The sequence below is a fragment of the Onychostruthus taczanowskii genome, unplaced genomic scaffold (genome assembly GCF_017590055.1).
Source record: "Onychostruthus taczanowskii isolate IOZ18803 unplaced genomic scaffold, ASM1759005v1 scaffold60, whole genome shotgun sequence".
Classification (NCBI taxonomy): domain Eukaryota; kingdom Metazoa; phylum Chordata; class Aves; order Passeriformes; family Passeridae; genus Onychostruthus; species Onychostruthus taczanowskii.
In genome coordinates, this window is record NW_024503680.1 from 3,656,387 (window position 1) to 3,675,138 (window position 18,752).

At 54.8% G+C, this 18,752-nt stretch overlaps 1 protein-coding gene across 4 annotated transcripts in view; it reads left to right on the plus strand.

Annotated features, from left to right (window-relative positions):
• Positions 1-294: 294 nt before the first annotated feature.
• Positions 295-18,752, plus strand: part of PLCG1 (phospholipase C gamma 1) — a 42,060-nt gene continuing 23,602 nt past the window's right edge. For all 4 annotated transcript variants that reach the window (XM_041419139.1, XM_041419141.1, XM_041419140.1 and 1 more), the window contains exons 1-2: positions 295-538; positions 18,358-18,510. In XM_041419139.1, coding sequence (XP_041275073.1) covers positions 337-538; positions 18,358-18,510 — 355 coding nt within the window. In that variant the 5' untranslated portion in view covers positions 295-336. The remainder of the gene's footprint in view (positions 539-18,357; positions 18,511-18,752) is intronic.

Genomic DNA, 18,752 nt, shown 5'->3' on the forward strand with positions numbered 1-18,752 from the left:
GCGGGCAGCACCGGCCGCGTGTCCCCCCGAGCCCCTGGGCGGGCAGCACCGGCCGCGTGTCCCCCCGAGCCCCTGGGCGGGCAGCACCGGCCGTGTGTCCCCCCCTGGGAGGGCAGCACCGGCTGCGTGTCCCCCCCGCGGATCCCCCGCGCTGCGCGTCCGCGCCCGCCCCCCGCGCCGGCAGCGCTCCGCCCCTTCCCCTCTCTCCTCCCTCCTCCTTCCTCGCTCCTCCTCCTCCTCCCTCTCCTCCTCCTCCTCCTCGGCTCCCCTCCCGCGGTGGCGGCGCGGGGCGCGGCGGGGCTCGGGCGCTCCCGCTCCCCTTTGTTCGCCGCGCCGATGGCGGCCGGGCCGGGCGCCGGCCCCGGGGCGCCCAGCGAGGTGGAGGCGGCGCAGCTCTGCCGCAGCCTGGAGGTGGGCACCGTCATGACCCTCTTCTACTCCAAAAAGTCGCAGCGACCCGAGCGGAAAACTTTCCAGGTGAAGCTGGAGACGCGGCAGGTCACCTGGAGCCGCGGCTCCGAGAAGGTCGAGGGGGCCGGTGAGTGCTCGGGGGAGCCCGGCGGGCAGGGGCGGCTGAGGGGCTGCGCTCCCGCGGGCGGGGCTGCGGGGCCGGAGCCCTCCCGGAGCCGCCGTTCGGGGAGCGCCGGGGCTGGGTGGCGAGGAGAGGAGGAAGAAAATGAAAAATAATGAACCCCCAGGCTCTCCGTGCCCGGCATCTCCCCGCGGGCAGCCGCGGGGGCGGAGAGGGGTCCGGGTCCCAGCGTGGGGCCGACCCCGCCGCCCTGTGCGCGGGGGATGCGCGGGCCGGTACCGCCGCTGCCCCCGCCCAGCGCCGCCTCCCAACTTTCCGCATCCCTGTTCGGCACCAAACTTCCCCTGGGATAAACGAGGTGTTTTCCCGGGTGGTGCCTTGGTGAGCAGCACCTAAGGGCTGTAGGGAGCCTCAGAAGGAGGCAGGGTTAGTGTGAGCCCTTTTGCGGTTGCACCTCGGAGCAACAGATGAGACCAAACGAAAAAGGTTAAACAGTAGGAAAACCAGCCGAAAATATTGTGCTGTAGTTCCGTCCTCTTCCCCGTTGCCCTGTGCACATCTTCCCGGGGGTGATGGCACAGGGTCAGGTGAGCTCCGGCTTCCTGTGCTGGATGGGGACAAGGAGGACAGAGGAAAGGATGCGTAAGAAACCTGAGTGTAAAACCAGGTTTCTTACGCGTGGGCATAAGGTGGGAAGGGAGTGAGATCTGGCATGCTCTGCGCTCTTAAACTTGGTGTTGGTTTGCCAGGTTTTCTTAAATTATCCTTCCTGCCCCCGTGTGCGCCAGCAGGAGAACAGGGTCTCTGTTCTGTGTGGGACATGAGGAAGAGGGGACGTGCACGAAGGCCAAGTGGTGGGAGAGCTGGTGCTGGCTGTGGCACTGGCCTTCCCCATGCTGAGGGATGTGACTGAGGCCCAGCAAGGCCAGGGAGGGGTTGTCATCTCTCCTGGCAAGTGCTGCTGGTCTGGGATGGAGAGGTGAAATGCTGTTAGTACCAGGGGCTTAGATGAGGAAAGGGCATGGAGATGGTGGCCACATCTCTGTGGCAGGTCCACAAAATGCTTTGGGGCTTTGGTTTGCCCTGAGTCCTTTACCTTCTGCCCTGTGGTGTCTGCAGGCAGATCTGGAGGGAGCCTTGGGCTCCTTTAGCATCATGAGGATGTGAAGCTCCCCCATCTCTTTCCCAGAATGGCCTCTGGGAGCGATGAGGCAGTGTGAGAGGGAGGAGAGAGCAGCATTCTATTGACCCTGGGCTTAAGTTGTTCTTAAACTCAGGCAGAGCAAACGTTGGTTTTGCTGGGGAGATTCTGGTCTGAGAGCCCACAGACCATGTGTGCCCATGGGGGACAGAGGTCCGTGCTGGTGTTTGCATGGGTGATTGTTCCCTGGGACAGACCTAGGTGTGTCCCTGTAACCTTTGGGGGAAATCTAGAGAACTTCAGCTTCTGTACCAGAGCTGTGGGCCTGACAATGATAAAGCCATGGCTACAAGGAATTCTTGTGCTGTGCAGGCATCCAAGAGCAGTGAAAGAAAAAAAGAGTGTCCCAGGGACCGAGGTGATTGTGTTTCTTTTAATGTCTCACAGAGGAAAATTCCTTGGGGCTTCTCTGCTGTGCCGCAGGCAAGGTGTCTGCCTGGTGGTTTTGAGCTCTGGGTTCCCCGTGTGTGCCTCCCAGTGCTGTGGTGTTCCCACACCATGTGTGACCCTCCCAAGGGGCCAGGTGGGCCTGGCTGGACACGGAGGACATCAGGCTGAAGAGCTGCTGTATCCTCAGCTCCATCTCTCTGATGCCTGATGCTTTCCCCATGGCATCCTCTTTCACCAGAGCAACTCACCGTGTCCTCGGTCCCCTGCTCTGGTGTCACCCAGCACCCTGAGCTTGCAGGGCTGGGGAGCAGAGCTTTGCTTTAGCACTTCCTGGACAGAACTGTGGGGCTCCAGCTGGAAATACCAACCTGTGTACACAAATAGTGCCTGGGTTTCTAGGCAGGCAAGGCAAAGCCATGGGATCGATGGCCAGCAGTACTAAGTTCTTGGCCAGCTTCCCTATTTTTATCTGGATGTGCTTTCTGGGCAGAAAGAGGATGCCTGGGAAAAGCCAGGTGTGTGACAGCTCCACTTCATGTGGCAAGTACACCAAGGTATTCCCCTCCTGGCTCATCCCTTGAGGTCAGCATGGCTATGGTGGCAACCAGAGTGGGAGGTAATCTGGAGTTGAGCTCATGGCTTTGAGTGCAGGGTAGTGTCAGCCATGGGCAGTAGCTGATCCAGTTCTCCCCATGAAGGCAAGCCATGCCAGCACAGGGAGCAGTGGGCTGGGGCTGGTAGGAAATCTGGGTTTTGCTTTTGGTGGTGGTTCTGGTTGGGCCCCAGCTTGCACTATGAGGGGGTGGCCAGCTGTCAGGAGGTGAGATGTTCCTTCCCATGGAACAGCATCTCCACCAAATGGTGTCTGGGGACTTACAGGTCAGAGATTGCTGTGTTCATGGGTCAGTAATGGATGGTCTTGTGTTTCTTGAGAGCTGGAGACCACCAGGGAGTTTTAGACCACCCTGGATACATGTTAATTGTCTAAGTAGGAATGATTCTGGGTTTTTATCCATTTCAGAACAGGTGAACATCCACAGTATATCATGTATGGAGGTTTTGGGCTTGGGGCATGTCTGTGTGGATGGCCATGTCTTGGAGAAGTCTGTCTCCATGGACACCAGCTATAGAGAATCTGTGCTCCTTTCTCTGCTCCTGGTGGGTTGTGCAGAAAGGAGATGTGTGTTTGTCCCAGGCAGGGGTGGGTGAGGATGGGGGACCTGGCTCCATGGCTGGCAGTGTTGGGAGGCGCACAGCCCCTGTGGCTGCAGCTTGGGGAGCTCCTGCTGCATGGTGGATAGTGCAGGAAGGGACAGAGGTCAGCTGGCTCAGCTGCAGTGTGCCAGGAGGAGAGGGCTCTGGGCACAGCCACTGCCATCGTTCCTCAGTTGGTGGTGCTCGTTTTGGAGCTTTGCCTTAAAAACAATCTTTGGTTGGTGCTTGGCTTTCTGTGCACACTGATGTGGAGCTCAGAGGGGAGCAGAGCCTGAGCAGGCTGAAGGTCAATCGCTGTCAGAGGTGTTGTGGAGCAGCTGCTGCCCCAGGATCTGCAGGGGCTGGTCTGTTGGTACTTCTGATCTCTGCTGAACTCTGCAACAGGCAACCAGTTCTTTGCCTTAAAAACAATGTTTGGTTGGTGCTTGGCTTTCTGTGCACACTGATGTGGAGCTCAGAGGGGAGCAGAGCCTGAGCAGGCTGAAGGTCACCCCACTGCTGGAGAGAGGTCCAGGGAATCCCTGTGCTCTGTGCCTTTGGTGCCTCAACAGCCTGGTGCTGTGGGTCTGAGTTCCTGTTCTCTGCCATGCTGCATGCCCAGAGGTGATGTGCCACCTTCATTTCAAGTTACTGAAGCCAGCAGGGTCTGACTGGCCTTCGCAAGGAACTTCTTGCACTTAAGGACGAGGGTCTCTCTGTGCCTCAGCGTCTCCTGAGAGCAGTGAGGTTGGACCAGGGGGCTGCTGGCTGGGGAGGAGCCTGTGTAGATGTGGCACCTGGGGACATGGCTCAGTGGTGGACCTGGCAGTGCTGGGTTAGTGGTTGGACTGGATGGTTTTACAGGACTTTTCCTACCCTTATGATTCTGTGAAGGGTTGGATGGCATCACCACATGTGCTGTAGATGGATGTATACCCAGCTGGCCTCACTGGCCACTGTGAAGCTGCCCAGCCTTGCCTGCCCATGAGCCAGGAGGTGCTGGAGGACAGAGAGCAGAGAGCCCTTGCTGGTGTGACAGCCCTCTCCTCGTCCCCTGCTGTGTGCCCCTTGTGTAGCGCTTTGTGAGCGCTGCATAAAGACACTGTGTGTGTCCCCCCCTGCCCTCCGTGAGCAGCCCTGGCTGGGTCAGGCAGAGCAGGGCCTCCAGCCAGCTGGGCTGCCACATGAGAGCCTCTTCTCTTGGACAGGACCCTGCTCCTCGTGGAGCCCTTCAGCTCGCTCCAGAGTGACGGGAATCTCCATGAGCACAGGGCTGGGGAGGGGGGTAAGCTCCCCTGGGCAGGAAGCCTTTCCCTTTCCAAAGCAGTTGCCTCCTTCTCCTCTACTTCTTCAAAACTGTGCAAAATGCAATCCTGGTTTGTGCCAAAAAAAAAAAAAAAGGCTTTTTTTTCAATTAATACTTGTTTTTATTCTTAGGGTTCCAGCCACGTTTAATTACCAACTCATTGCTTTCTTGCTAATCAACTCAGCAGAGGGCCTGGCTGCTACAATAGGAAGAGTGCTAATAATTTTCTATTCTTTTTGTTAAGCACCCAGAGCAAAGTAGAGCTAATCCCTCAAGTCAGTTGTCTTTTATGCATTTATTTTCTTTTAAACTTCCTGTGTTAACTGATTCTTTATTTTTAATAAAATAGGGTCTTGCATTCTTACCTTTTCATGCTGGGGGGGGTTATAGGCCAGCTTCAAATTGAACTGTTTGCCTTGAAAGACGTCAGAAAATTCATAGAGTTTGCTCAGAGAGTGAGCTGAAAATTTGGAGCAGATGTTTGTTTTATAGGGGAGAGAGAGGAGAAAAAAAAAACTACCTCACAAAAACCCTGGTTGCATTCTTGCCTTCAGTGAAATGAGCTCAGTCCCTTGGAGGTGGAGAAAAGCCATCGCCTGTGTAAAAGAAAAGAAATGAGCTGTAATATATTAATGCAAAGTGGCTCTGAAGTGTGGCTCGTACTCGCCTCAGCCGTTTCAAGAACCAGCCTCCTTCATTAGTCCACTGGGGCACAGCTTCTTTAATTATGTTTTTTTTGGGGCCATTTGCTTAAGCTGAGGAGTTTGGAGCTCTTAAGAAGCGAGTAAGCCAGAAATGGTTTTCAAGGATAAAATAACTTCAGAGTGAGCTCCTCTTGGGGTGCAGGATGGCTCCTGCACTGGAGGGTCCCCTCCTGCTCCTCCAGCCACGCATGTGGGATGCAGCTCCTGCAGTGGGCAGGAATGGGAGGAGGGAGCTCCCCCTGGGGTGCCTGGAGCAGGGGCTGCAGAAGGGCTGGGGTGGGAAGGGGAGCCTGGCTTGTGACTGTCAGGATGGTTGAAGCTTCCCCTGCTGACGCTCTGTTGTGGGACCTTCTTGAGAGCAGGTTTTTTGTGTCCCCCTTCCTGCCTACGAGGGCATTTGTGCTACACACAAAGTGAGTGAGCTCTGCTCTGCCTTCACCTCCAGAGTGAAGCAGCCTCTCCCCTCACTTCACATCCCTTTGTCATCCCAGTTTTACTCTTGGTAGCATCTTCCAGGAGGGGCAGGTTAGAAAACTCCTCCCTGTGCAGTAAGATGTGTTACCTCCTCCTTTGGCATCTCAAAAGCTTCTCTGAGACCTGGAGAGCAGCTGGAAGTTGGCTGGCTGGTGTTTTCCTCTAGTACCTGCACCCACGTCATCTGTCCATCTGGTTCCTTCCTCTGCCAGTCAGCCACGTGGAAGGAGTTGGCTTATGGGGTTCAAGCCCACTAATTAGAATGTGCTGGAGACGTTTTGCAAAGTGTTGGACTGATTATTTCTGACCAACATCAAGGGGCTGAGTTTTTCAGGGCTTGGCTCTCTCCTTGCCATGGCTGGACACCATGTGTGGCAGCAGGAGCACCTGAGTGGGCTGGATCTGAACATCTGGGCTTGCAGAGCGTGTGCCAAGAGGCGCCACGCTCAGCTCCATCACCTCCCGCTGCCAGGGGCTGTTCTGTTGTGGGATTTTATACAGGACTTTAATGTGCCCCATCTCCATGCTGAGGAGCTGAGCCTGCAGCTGCCCAGCCCAGTCTGGGATCTCTCTGCTGCTCTCTTTGAGCTGCCTGGCCTGCACAGTAGGGATGGTCATCCTTATCTCAAAGATAAGGCTCTGTTATCTGATGGCAGTGGCTGCCCTGTGAACACCCCCAGGACATGCTGACTGTCCCCCTGTCCCGGTGTGAGCAGCGTGTGACCTCCTGCATATCTTAGAGATTGCAGACACAGGAGGAAGGGCTCTGCAGCCTGGAGTCAGTGCTAAAGTCCCCGGCCCTGAGCAGCCCTGAGGTCCCAGTCTCCAAGTGCTGCATGTGGCAGGACAGGCTTGGCCACTGAGTTGCCCAGGAGAGCAGACTTGGTGTAAATTCTGTGTTCCTGGGAACCTGGGCACTGCTCTTTGGCTGGGACCTTCCCCTGCAGAGAGCACTGGGGCTGTTGTGTCCTTTTGGAACTGACCCATATCAAAGTGTGCTGTGATGGGCAGCCTGGCCAGGATGTAAAACTTGGGAACACTTGGAATGGAGCAGGAGCTTTCAGAACAGACCCTCTCCTGTGACTGCCTTACAGTTTTGGCCACATCAAACACTTCTGCTGGAGTTGCAGGCTTGTTGATGAGCTGCAGCAGCTCAGCCTGTGGATGGCAACTTCAAAAGCTGCTGGAAGTGGAACACATTTGATTGTGTGTCCAGCTCTTCTGTCTCTGCCGAAGTGGGATCCTGCTGGGCTTGGCTTGACAGACAGTTTGTGCTGAGCATCCCATCCAGGCTGGCAGGAGCTGTGGGCTCTCTTGGAGATCAGCCTGTGATTGCTGAGTCTCTGCCGAAGTGGGATCCTGCTGCGCTTGGCTTGACACAGTTTGTGCTGAGCATCTCATCCAGGCTGGCAGGAGCTGTGGGCTCTCTTGGAGATCAGCCTGTGATTGCTGTCCTGCAGGGCTGTAGGAACACCCCAGCACCACACTTGTGGTCTGGCAGGTGAAAAGGCCAACAGTGACAGTCTGTGCTTAATGCTGGGTCAGCCAGGAGCTGGGCTGGTGGTTCTGGGCTCAGAGGTGTGTGACAGTGGCTCTAGGAGCTGTGTGGCCTGGCAGGGCTGCAGCCAGCCCCCGTGCTGTGTCCCTGCTCCTGAGCTGCTGCAGGGTTTGTGAGACCCAGTGTAAAGCTCACAGTGAAGGAGGGTGTGGGGAGTCCAGGAAGAACTTGCAGCGTGTGGTGAGGAGGTGTGGGCCTTTGAGCACAGAAAACCCCAGCAGCTCTGAGTTTAAAAACCATTGGCTGCACCTTGCCATACAGTAGAAGGAAATGGGTGAAGTCGATGAAGAAGAATTTTTACTTTTCTAGTGTTCTCTGACGTTTAAGGGCGGTAGAAATCAGAACGTTTTGAAGGTCTTACAATGCTTTTAAAAAGTTCCCCCCCAACATCCTCCCTTTTTCCCCTTGGCCAAACAGGCCTGGTGAGTGGATGGTGGAAGATGATGCTGGACTGGAGCAGCTAGAGGGATACCTGTCTAGAGAGGGATGAAAGGAGAGCAGCTCTGGGTGTTCCACACATGTACAGCAGCTGCATGGAGAGGGCTGTGTGCTGCCTGACATCTGGGGATGCTCACAGAAACCTGGGAGGCTCCTCAGCTCACTTGGTGGTGGTGGTGGTTGCTGCTGGTGTCCCGTGAGAGATCAGCTCAGCATCCAGCCCGTCCCTGCTGTGCCTGTGTCCTGCCTGCACGGGGGTGGCTGCCTGGGTGATCTCATGGCTTTTCCCTGCTCATCTGTTCCGCCAAGCGCGGTTTTGCTGCTGGAGGTGTTTCATCAGGCTGTGTTGGGGGGGTGTCTTCCAGACCAGGGAGAGCCCTTAGGAAGGGGCATGGTGACAGCAGCCATTCCTGAAGGGAATCTGCAGTGCTGGAAAAAGCTGTCCTTCTAAATGGTGTTAATATTTAAGTTTTGAGTATTCTTATTTTGAACAAAGTGCTGTTTTACATGGAAAAGCTTTTTGACATTGATTCCGATGAGAAACTTCCTAATTTCTGAGAATTTTCAGCCTTTCTGGAGGTCCCCCAGTACTTGGAACTCTAGGCCAGGGCTGTCTGCCTCTGATCTGCCAAGCTCATTCCTCTTGTCCCAAGTGTCCTTATCTCTGAGCACCTTGCTGCCTGTTGATCTGTCCTTGTCATCTATTGAACACCTTGATACACTGGATGGCAGGAGGATTCAGGATTGTGGAGCACCCTAAGCACCCAAACAGCCCTGGGCTGTTGTCTCTAGCAGAAGCTGGCCACACTAAATCTGTACAAGTCAGCAGAGCATTAGGATGCTGCCAGCCCATACTCTGAAAGTCTCTTTGATTTTCAAACTGATTTTTAGCTCTGTCTTTTTTGTCCCTGTGGTCTGGTGGCTCTCTAGCCTGATCTGGGGTTCTGAACTTGGCTGGCTGGGTGGGGAGCCATGGAAAGCCTTTCAGAATCTGGGATGGACCTCCCCCCTGTTTTCCTCTGCAGGTCCTCCTTTCTGTTTGTAAACATTTGTGGCTCTGAGGTTTTGGTCAGCCCCTTCTTGTGCTGTCAGTAGGGTGCCCCAGAGCACTCCTGGCTGTCCAAGCCAGGCAAACCCATGGTGCTGGTTTAAAATCATCCCAGGGAAGGTCATGGTCCAGCACATGAACTCCTGTGATGTGAGATGTTGTGCTGAGCTGTTTGCCCACTGGCCTTAAGGATGCAGTGGCCAAAAGCCACAGCAGAAGGGGCGGGACTGTGACTTACAGGTTGTGTTTTCTCCCCAACCCATTACAGGAGCATTTATTTCCCTTTTCTTGGCATATGACTCTCTTTTTCCTGCCTTGACATACAGAAGTCCAGAGCAGTGCTGCCTTGTGTTTGCAGCTCACCCCGAGCCTTTATCCTTATGGAGGGGTTTGCAGGACTCCTGCCTTCCCAGTTGTGGTCCTTTGGGAAGTGACCTCCTGGCTGAAGCATCTTAGGGACAAGGGTTACCTTTGTGCTAGCTCCAAACTCCATCCCCCAGGAGCTGGATGTGCAGTGTGTCCCCTGCACAGCCAGGACCCCAGTGCCTGGAGGGGTGGTTGCAGGAGGGCCACTGTGCTCTGGGTGACACACAGCCCTGCTGTGGCTGCTCTGCTGCCTCCTGACTCTGGCAGCTGCTCCAACTGTCCTGCTCTCCATCTTTGCTGGAGCTCCTCTGATTCCCTCTGTGGTATCCTGTGCTCTCCTCCTGGGATCCCGTGCAGAGCCCCATCCAGCTCCCTTTGAGCATCACCCCATGGCAGGGCCACACCAGCCAGGGCTGGAAATCACCACAGCTGTCACTGTGCTCGGCAGGGACGCTGGGCACGACAGCTGCTTGAGAGTCTTTTTCCTGTTTACTTGCTCCCAGAAGTGCTGATGCTGTGGTGATTGAAGGACAACCCCCTGCATGTGCCAGTGCATCCTTCATCCCTCCTCCTGCTCCTCCTCTCCTCTGGTGGTGTGACCCCAGCCCAGGTCAGATAACAGGGCTGGCTGTGGGTGGGAGCTTGGCCATGCTGGGAGCAGGGAATGTCCAAGAGGACCTTCACCCCCTTGGCTCCCTGCCCTGGAGATCTGCTCCCCATAAATCTGCTTCCCAGCTGGCAGGAGGTGGGGTAGGGGCTGGCTGGGTTTGTTTGCTGAGCGTTTGGGCACTGCCTGTCAAGGTCCTTCTTGGTGTGAGGCTCTCGTGCCCCTGGGCTCATCAGAGCAGAACACAGAGCCTGCTGCCTCGTCTCTCCAAGCTCCTGTGCTTGGATACTTGCCCTTAGACATCACTCTCCCACCTCTGGCTCCTCTTGCCGGGATTCCAGGGCACTCTGGATACCCTCCTCCTCTCCTGAGTTTGCAGTCCTCGTCCTGTTAATCCCTGCCAGCTCACAGCCCTCTCAGCTTCAGAAGACCAAAGAGCTGTGTCCCTGGTTCCAGAGCAGACCCCAAGCACTGCCAGGGCAGTGGGGAGTTGGTTCTGCTTGTCTCTATGTCCCAGCAAAGCAGCAGAAATTGATTTTTTTTTCCTCTTCTATGTCTCACATGTCCTGTAGAGCCTTGTGTCAGCCTGTTCTCAAGGTCTTGCTGCTAGTTGAATTATTGTCCCTGTAACCTCCAGCAGCTCAGGCTCTGGGGCATGTTGTGAAGAGCTCTAGAGGTGAGGGAATTAAATTTTTGGAGCATTGATACATCAGGTTTGGTATGAATCATGGAGCAGGTTTGAGTACAAACAGGAAGAGGTCTCCAGTTCTGGGGACCAAATAAATCCCAGGTGAGGTCATTTAAAAAAAACAGTCCCAAGTGATTTCACACCATCACCACGAGCTTCTGATTCTCCCCCATAAACTGAAAATGCTGTAATGTGCCAGGGCAGTGTGTGACTTGGGCAGTGTCTGCTCAGTGCCTGTATATCGTCAGTAGGATGGTGATGTAAGCAGTGCCATTGGCTGGTTATCCTCCAAAATCTTGCCTTGGCATTGGAAGGTGAAACCAGCCCAGGGGGTCCCATCATGGTTAGTGGAGATAGAGTAAATCTGGTGGAAAGGGAAGAGGAGAGTCACTGTTTCCATTTCTAACCACCTTGGGACAGTTTTGATTTCACCTGTGGCTGCTCTGGTAACTTTGTGTCTGGTTTGTGTTGGGGTGGAAAAGCGACTCAGGTGGGGAGTCCAAGGAGGAGGAGGTGACAGGAGGAGGTGCTCCCTGCATTTAGTGGTTGAGATGCTCCAGCCCCTGGGCCTCCTGCAGACAGTGGCACAGAGGGAGATGCAGGGGAGGGCACACATCTGGAAGTCACATCTGTGCTCTGGCAAATATTCAGCCCTCCCAGACTCACAACAGCTTTTGAGATGAGCATGGGATAGGAGGAGGCCAGGCTGTTGTGGTGACCTCGAGCAGCTCAGCAGCAGATGGGATCTTCATCCCATCCTTATCTTCCCAGTGTTGCCCTCACACTGCAGAGTTCAAGCCCTGGTAGGGACAGGGACAAACCACTTCCCTGCTGCCCACAGAGGGTCCTGGCCAGTAGGCACCTCTGTTGTAAATCTGTCATGGAAACTTGATTGCATCATCTGGTGAGGTGGATGAAAACTCAGTCCCAGCATTTGAAGATCACTGACATTTGCTGCCTCTGTGACGAATCTTTTCTGTCCTTTGGTTTTCACTCCTTGCCTTTGTGCCCTGTCCTGGGGACAATGTGTCCAGCTCTTGTCTCCAATTGCTTTGTGACAGGGCATGACCCCTGGGCATGAAAGTTGGGAAGGCACCTTTGCTGAGTGCAGAAATCCCCAAAATGCTCCAAGGAGATCTTGCTGCTGTTGGACACCTGGGTCCCCAGATCCACCTCTGCCAGGGCTTCCTCACTGGCCCTGCCAGGCTCCCAGCTGTGAGCTGTGCTTTCAGAACTGTTGGATTGCCTCCTCTGCCCCTCTGTCCTGCTTGGTTTCTGCCAGTCTGCTTGGTCCCATCCCCTTCCCCTCAGTGGCAGCGAGCACTCTGGCTGGCTGAGAGCCTGGGGGCATCAGTGACCCTGTAAGGTCCAGGAGAGGGATGCAGAGATGTTGCACAGAAGGGTTCCCTGTTCAGCCCTTCCATGAAGGACACCTGCCCAGAGAGCAGCTTCCTTCAGCCGCTCACCCTCTTCTATTTTGAGACACAGCATGTACTGGTGCCTCATCAATCTGTCCCTGCCCACCTGTGGGTCTCCTCACAGCTGTAAGGAGATCCTCCCTGGAGGGAGGAAGAGTGGCAGAGGCAGGAGCTGTGCTCACAGACCTTCATCCCATCCTCCCTCCGGTCTATTCTGTTCCTTAAAGGTCATTGCATTTCTCGCCCAGGCAGGGGGATGGATGAGGGGGATGGAACCTGCCATGCCATGCAGGAGGAAGGTCATGTTGGGACTGGATTGTGGAGCCTTCCCTAGGCAGGCTGACCAGAGCACCAGTGCTGAGCTTCCCCTTTCCAGATGAGTCAGTGGAACTTTGTGCTTCTCAGACAAGGCAATGACTCTGGGTCTTTCTGCTGGCTGCCACCAGCCTGATTTCATCTGGGACAGGGACACCAGTGTCTTCAGAGCAGCATCAGTGCAAGCAAAAACTGGGACTGCCTCAGCTGGAGCAGCTCTGCCTCTCTTTGGGGTGGAAATGTGCTCCTGTGTCCTGTATGGTGACAGTGCAACAAGTCCATGGCTCTCAGAGGTGCCAGCCTTGCATGTGGGATTGGGTACAACCAGCAGCCCTGGATGCCAGCTTGGGATTTGGTACAAAACCCCACAGCTCCACAAAGACAAAATTTCCATGGAGGACAAGAGGGAGCCCCAACGCATTCCAGGAGGAGGATTGCTGGAGCCCTTGCCTGGCGTTCGCCATCTGCTGCCTGTCTCCTTGAGCTCCCCACCACTGCCTGTGGGCAGAGGCTGGGAGGTGGCAGCATCCTGCTTTGCTCACTTGGAGGATCAGCTTTGGTTTTTTTATGCATATTTTCTTGTAGCTGAGGGTGAACAGGAGAGATGTGCTGATGATAACAGGTCAGGCAGCTGCCAGCCCACAGCTGCCTCTGGTTCTCACATCAAGAGGATGTTCAAGAGCTCTTGAAGGCCACCTGCGTGAGGCTGATGCTGGCAAGGCAGCCTGGGAAGAGGCCACTGTGCCCTTTAGAAGAAGCAGTGTCTGGGCAGCACCTCTGCCTCCCTGCTCCAGCCCTAACGTGGGATAAGTGTGGGGTGGAGGAGGGGAGGTCTCTTCCTCACATCCTCTCAGCAGCATCTCCTAATCTCCCTGCACATCTCCTGCAGCTTCCTCTGCAGGTGATAAGTATATTTGTGGGGGGAAACAGGGGAGGGAGCAATAGGAGCTCAGAAGCCACAGGCCATGTGACTGGGGGGCACAGCAGAGGCTGTGGCAGGCAGAGGCTCGGGCAGGAAGCCGTGGTGCCCACAGAGCAGCCAGCTCATCCCCATGTGCCCTGTGTGGGCTGCCCAGGCCATGCTGCTGGCACTGCTGCCACTTCCCAGGTGGTGTTTGGGATCCAGGCTAGCCCCAGTCACCCTGCCTCGTCAGGAACTCCCTGTTGTCCCCTCTCCAGCCCACTGAGCTGTTTTTCCCCCCTCAGCATCTCCCCTCCCAAGGTGCTTTCTGCATTGCTGGCACTGGGGTAGTGATACTGAGACAGTTACTTCATAGCAAAATCAGTGGCTTGGAGCAAAAAATCCAGTTTGCTGATGCAGGTGAGATGAAGCACCTTGTTAGAGCAACCTGAGACACAGCTGAGCTGAGTCTGGAGGGGAAAATAGCTTTGCCTCCTTCTTTTCCTGAGACAGAAGTACCACCTGCATGTTGTACCAACAAGAGCAGTGGGACCCACTGGTCCCCTGGGCACTAGGATGGCTCCTCCCTGGGACCACAAGGGAAGTGAGAGGAAGTTTTACATGGATTTGAGTGCTTAACTGAAAAATGGCTGAGTTGCCTTTTTAGTTCATAAGGGCCGAGGGATGCTCTGGGGTGCAGGGTGCTGCTGCTTTGGTGATTGTTGGCCTCCGTGGATGCCTCAGCCATGCTCCCTGCCCTCTGAAAAACCAGTTAAGGTCAAATGAGAGGCCTCAGCTGGTTTCTTGTTGTCCTGTCTGGATAAGCCGTCTGCTAATGGCACTGGCTCTTCCTCTGGAAACCTGATAGCCGAAGCTGAGCAGCGAGGGGGATGTGAGGGGGATGTGGTAACCTCGTCTGAGCAGGGATGTTCAATTCACCCTCACTCTGCCTGCTTTAGGGTGTTCAATTCACCCTCGCTCTGCCTGCTTTAGGATGTTCAATTCACCCTCACTCTGCCTGCTTTAGGAATGTTCAATTCACCCTCACTCTGCCTGCTTTAGGATGTTCAATTCACCATTACTCTGCCTGCTTCAGGCTTGTCGATGAAGGGGAGCTTGTGGCCTTGAGAGGCTGAGCAGTTGTCACTCTCAACACCAATACTAATGTGACATGCACTCCTGATTGTTCGGGCTGAGTGCTTGGCTCCTCCGAAGGGGATGCAGAGGGCAGGACGGCCCTCGGTGCGCTCATTACTGCTGTCACACGTGTGTCCCAAGAGCCACCCTAATTCCTACCCCGTGCCAAAATCAGCTGGGTCTCCTGATTGCCCTGCAGCCCGGCGGGGGTTTGGGGCTGTGCAGGAGGAGGGGCTCGATGGCAGTGAAGGGCAGGCCCAGGCTCCAGACGCAGAGGTGCTGAGGGCCTGGCCCCCGGCCAGCCAAGCACTTAGAGCTCGCCCGGCCGATCCCAGCTCGCTCACGGGGGAGTTGTGGTGGGGTTTTGTTTTTCTTGCAGGCAGTGTTGGGTTGCAGCAGCAGAGCCAGGGGCTGGGCTGCTCGTGGGGGGAACACCCGGCTGGTGGGTGCCAGCAGGAGCAGGTGAGCCACGATCCTCCTCCAGGCTCCTGCAACTCCTAACAGCCACTGCTGGCCCAAATGTCCACTCCAGGGGGCTTCCACTGAAATATTAAAAGGGAGGTGGCGCTGCTTTACTGTCCACGCTGTTGCATAATAGATTTTTCTTGTATTTTACTCACATGCACATACACGTCTTTTTCCTCTTTCTCCCTGGGGGCCACCTGACCCTCCGGTGCCCTTTCCAGTGATGGGAAGCCTGGGGATGACCACATGGCTGTGCTCAGTGGGATCCACAATGCTAAATAGCAGGAAGACTCTTTTTTTTAACCTCTTTTTCTCTGCCAGAGTGAGTAGGCTGGAGGCTTTTCCGCTGCCCCCGGGCGGGATCAGTCCATGTCAGCCAGCTGGGCTGGCAGTGACCCCATGGATCTCACTGCACCATTTCTCCCCAGGGAGACACAGACCCAGCCATGCCTGTTGGGGAGGTGGGTGTTTGCTTGGAGGCTGTTCCTGATAAACCCATCCTGGAAAGTAATCTGGCTAAATGCTCTTTTGGTCAGCTTTTAAATTTTTTAAAAAATTTAATCAGTTTTCCATCTTTCCAGAAATCCTCTGGAGGTGCCGATTTTGCAACCCTCAGAGCATGTTCCAGGCTGTCCTTATCCTTACACGTTACAACACCCTATCCATCAGTGGGTAAATGAGGCTTGGATGAAGTTTCAGTTTTAAATTACTTCAAGGGTGGATCTGGTTTTCATGTAACCAGAGGGTAATTTGGTGGGTTTTTGTCTTACATGGTGAGGGAGGTGTCTCTGGGGTCAGCTTTTTCTTTCTGGTGCAACCCACTCCTGCTGAAAGAGGGCTCTTTGCCCAGAAATACGGCTTTTTTTTTTTTTTTTTTTCCAGCCCTGGAGACAAAGGGAGGGCCAGGCTGTTTCTTCTGGCAGTGGTCTGCAGGGAAGTTTGGGAGGTTGTGAAGGGCACAACTTTTTGTAGAGCCTTGGGACAGCTCAGTGTGCACTGTGGAACCATGTGGGGAGCTCAGAGCATCTCTGGGCTGGATGGGCTTTGCTGCCTCCTTCCCGGAGCCTCTCCTGGCTGCTGTCTGCACACCCTCCCAGGAGGGCTGGAGAGGAGCCAGCCTGCTCCAGGCTGCAATCTCACCCGCTGCTCATCCACCCCTGCGTGCTGCTGGTTCTTTGGGGCATCCAGCTCTGCCAGGCTGCAGCAGGGTGCATGTTACATCAGAGAGGTTCCCTCTGCCATTGCTCCAGGATCAAGCTCTTCCTCTCTTGCCACATCCCAGGTCGGATAAGGACCAGTTTGTATACTCTGCCTCCCCCATGGGACAGGAGGAGATGTGGCTCACCTTGGTGACAGAGGACTTGTCTTCGAGGGCTTGCCCCAGGTCACCTGGCCTTGTTCCCCTGCCCAGGTGTGCCTCTGGAGCTGGGACCCCACCAGGTGCTTAACCCCGTGTCTTTGCCCACATCCTCAGTCAGCCTTTCCCAGCAAGGACTCGAGGTGCAGCCCCATGGTGGGACATGTGGCTCATGTCACAGAGCCCACGCCACCCTGATGGGGACACTGGTGCTGAGCAGGGCAGAGCCTGCAGAGTGTCTCTGTGAGACCTGGGCTCTCAAAATCCCTCCAGCCCTCCTTTCCCTGGTGGTTCCTGGTCCTGCAGTGCCAGAGGGAGGGCTGGTGCAGGACAGCCCTTGCTGCTGGGGATGGTGCCATTTGTGCTTGCTGGGCTTCCTGCTCAGAGTCACTTCCTTCCAGCTGCCCGGGGACCAGCAAGGTGTTAGAGGCAGCAGGTGGGCGAGGCTGCTGTGCTACTCTGTGGTGAGAAAGCTCAGGGGCTGCACAAAGCAAACCCCAGCTGCCTTCCCCGGCACACTCAGGCAGGTTTGGGAGGGTGAGAGAGAGGAGCAAGCAGCTGCAAGTATGCGTGGGCTGGAGGTTCCTGCCCCATCCTCACGGAGGCTGCCCTTTGCCCTAGGAATTCCCTGCGTGCTTTTGTCCTTGATAAGCACCTCACTTGCTCCGGGGCTTTCTCCACTGTGTGGATTTTAGGTGTGCACTTTGTAACACCAGCTCTGCCTCGCTAGGTAGTAACCTGCTGGTGAAGGGAGGGGTGAGCACAGGGCACAGCCAACTCTGCAGCATCCCAAAGTGCAGACAATATGCTTGCAGTGTGGTGCAAAGGCAGGCCAGGAATATTCCAGCACTTTACTTTGGTAGTTATTGCCTGGTAAATTACCATGAAAACTCATCTGACACGTTTTTCCCCACTGTGTTGGTCAAACCCTGCATCCTCCAAGGACAGGATTAGCCTTGAACCCCATTGTGTGTCCTGGATGCAAAGACCTGAGCTGTGGTAAGGGTTTCTATGGGCTAAAATAACCTGCTGTGTCACTAAGGATATGAGCACATGGGTAAGGTTATCACAGGGCATGCTAACATTTGAGCTGCCAGACAGCTCTTTCCAGGGGGTAGATGATGCCTCAAAAAGTCACATTCTTGCTTATTTTAGGAAGCTTGTCTGTCCTTGCTTTGCAGCCCCAAGGAACTGGGTCTTTCTATGCTCTTGTCACAGCTGGATGAGCTTTGGGGAGTTATTAGATTCATAGAATATCCTGAGTTGGGAGGGACCCACAAGGATCATAAAGTCCAACTCCTGGCTCTGCACAGGACATTCCCAAAATTCATAGAATGGTCAGTCTGGATATGTTCTGTGCCAGACAATGAGCAGGCTGCCAGTGTCTCCAGGTGCACCCTCAGTACTGCACAGGAGCAGGATCCAAGAGAGGATCCCATGTTCTTTGTGCTTTACAAGTCCTCCCAAAGTCAATCTCTGTGTCTGCCTTGCTGTGGGGTTTGGAGAGCATCATCTCTCATGATGCAGTTTAGTGCTGTGGGTGATGAGCAGGTCACATTTCTGTCTAGTTTTAAACTGCAGTAAATAGAAATGAAAGGCGAGATGATCACAATGAGTGCAGTAAGTGGAGTTTAATTGGGATGAATTACATGCCAGGTTTGCAGTAATCTCCATCCTGCATTGCTCAGAAGCATCATCTGCTTTGGAAACGTGACTCAGAAATGTTATTTGATTCCCACAAGCATTTAAGAAACTATTTTTCCAGGAAGCAAAAATTCTTGGGTTTGGGTTGGGTTTCGTTGTTTTGGTTTGTTTTGTTTTTTGGGGTTTTTTTGCCTTGCTGCTGCTTTGTTTTCTCTTTGTTCTATGGCAATAGGAGTCCTTTCCCAGAATTTCTTCTGGGGAGGGAGGCTGTGAGATGTTCCCTTACCAGTGTCCTCCTTGCTTAGTGCTAATGCTCCAGCATGCTCACAGCTGCTCCTTCCTGGGGATTCCTGTGGGGGAGACATTTTTGGGGAACACAGAGGTAACTGGGGGGGTTCTGGCTGGGGAACCTCCTTGAGAAGTAGTAAGAGGGGGCTGTGCTTACAGGCTGTAGGTCTGGGGCTGCCATCATGTACTAGGTGCTAACCCAGCTCTTCAGATGACTAAATCCACTTCATCTATGCCCTTCCTTCTCCAATGCCATGGGAATTCCAAGAATCACTGAACATTCCCTTTGTTTTCAAAGAAAACTCTTTGTTTTCCCTTCCCCTTAGTGGATATTCGTGAGATCAAAGAGATCCGCCCAGGGAAGAACTCGCGTGACTTTGACCGGTACCAGGAGGACACGTGTTTCCGAGCAGACCACTCGCACTGCTTCGTCGTCCTCTACGGCACAGAATTCCGCCTGAAGACCCTCAGCTTGCAAGGTAAAGCTCTCCTGGGGGTCTGCCAGACAGGGTTGAGCCCGAGCTTCATCCTCACAGGGCCCAAACAGCTGCCTGGGGACAAAGGTAACTCCCAGCTCTTGGGAAGTGGAGGAGAAGGGAGTGGGACACGCAGGGGCGAGAGGTCCAGCCAGCCACATCCATCCCACGGGAGAGGAGCCAGCCAGAGCATCTGCATGGGGGGAAATGTTACCAGAAAGGGGATGAAGCAAGGAGTAGGGCGT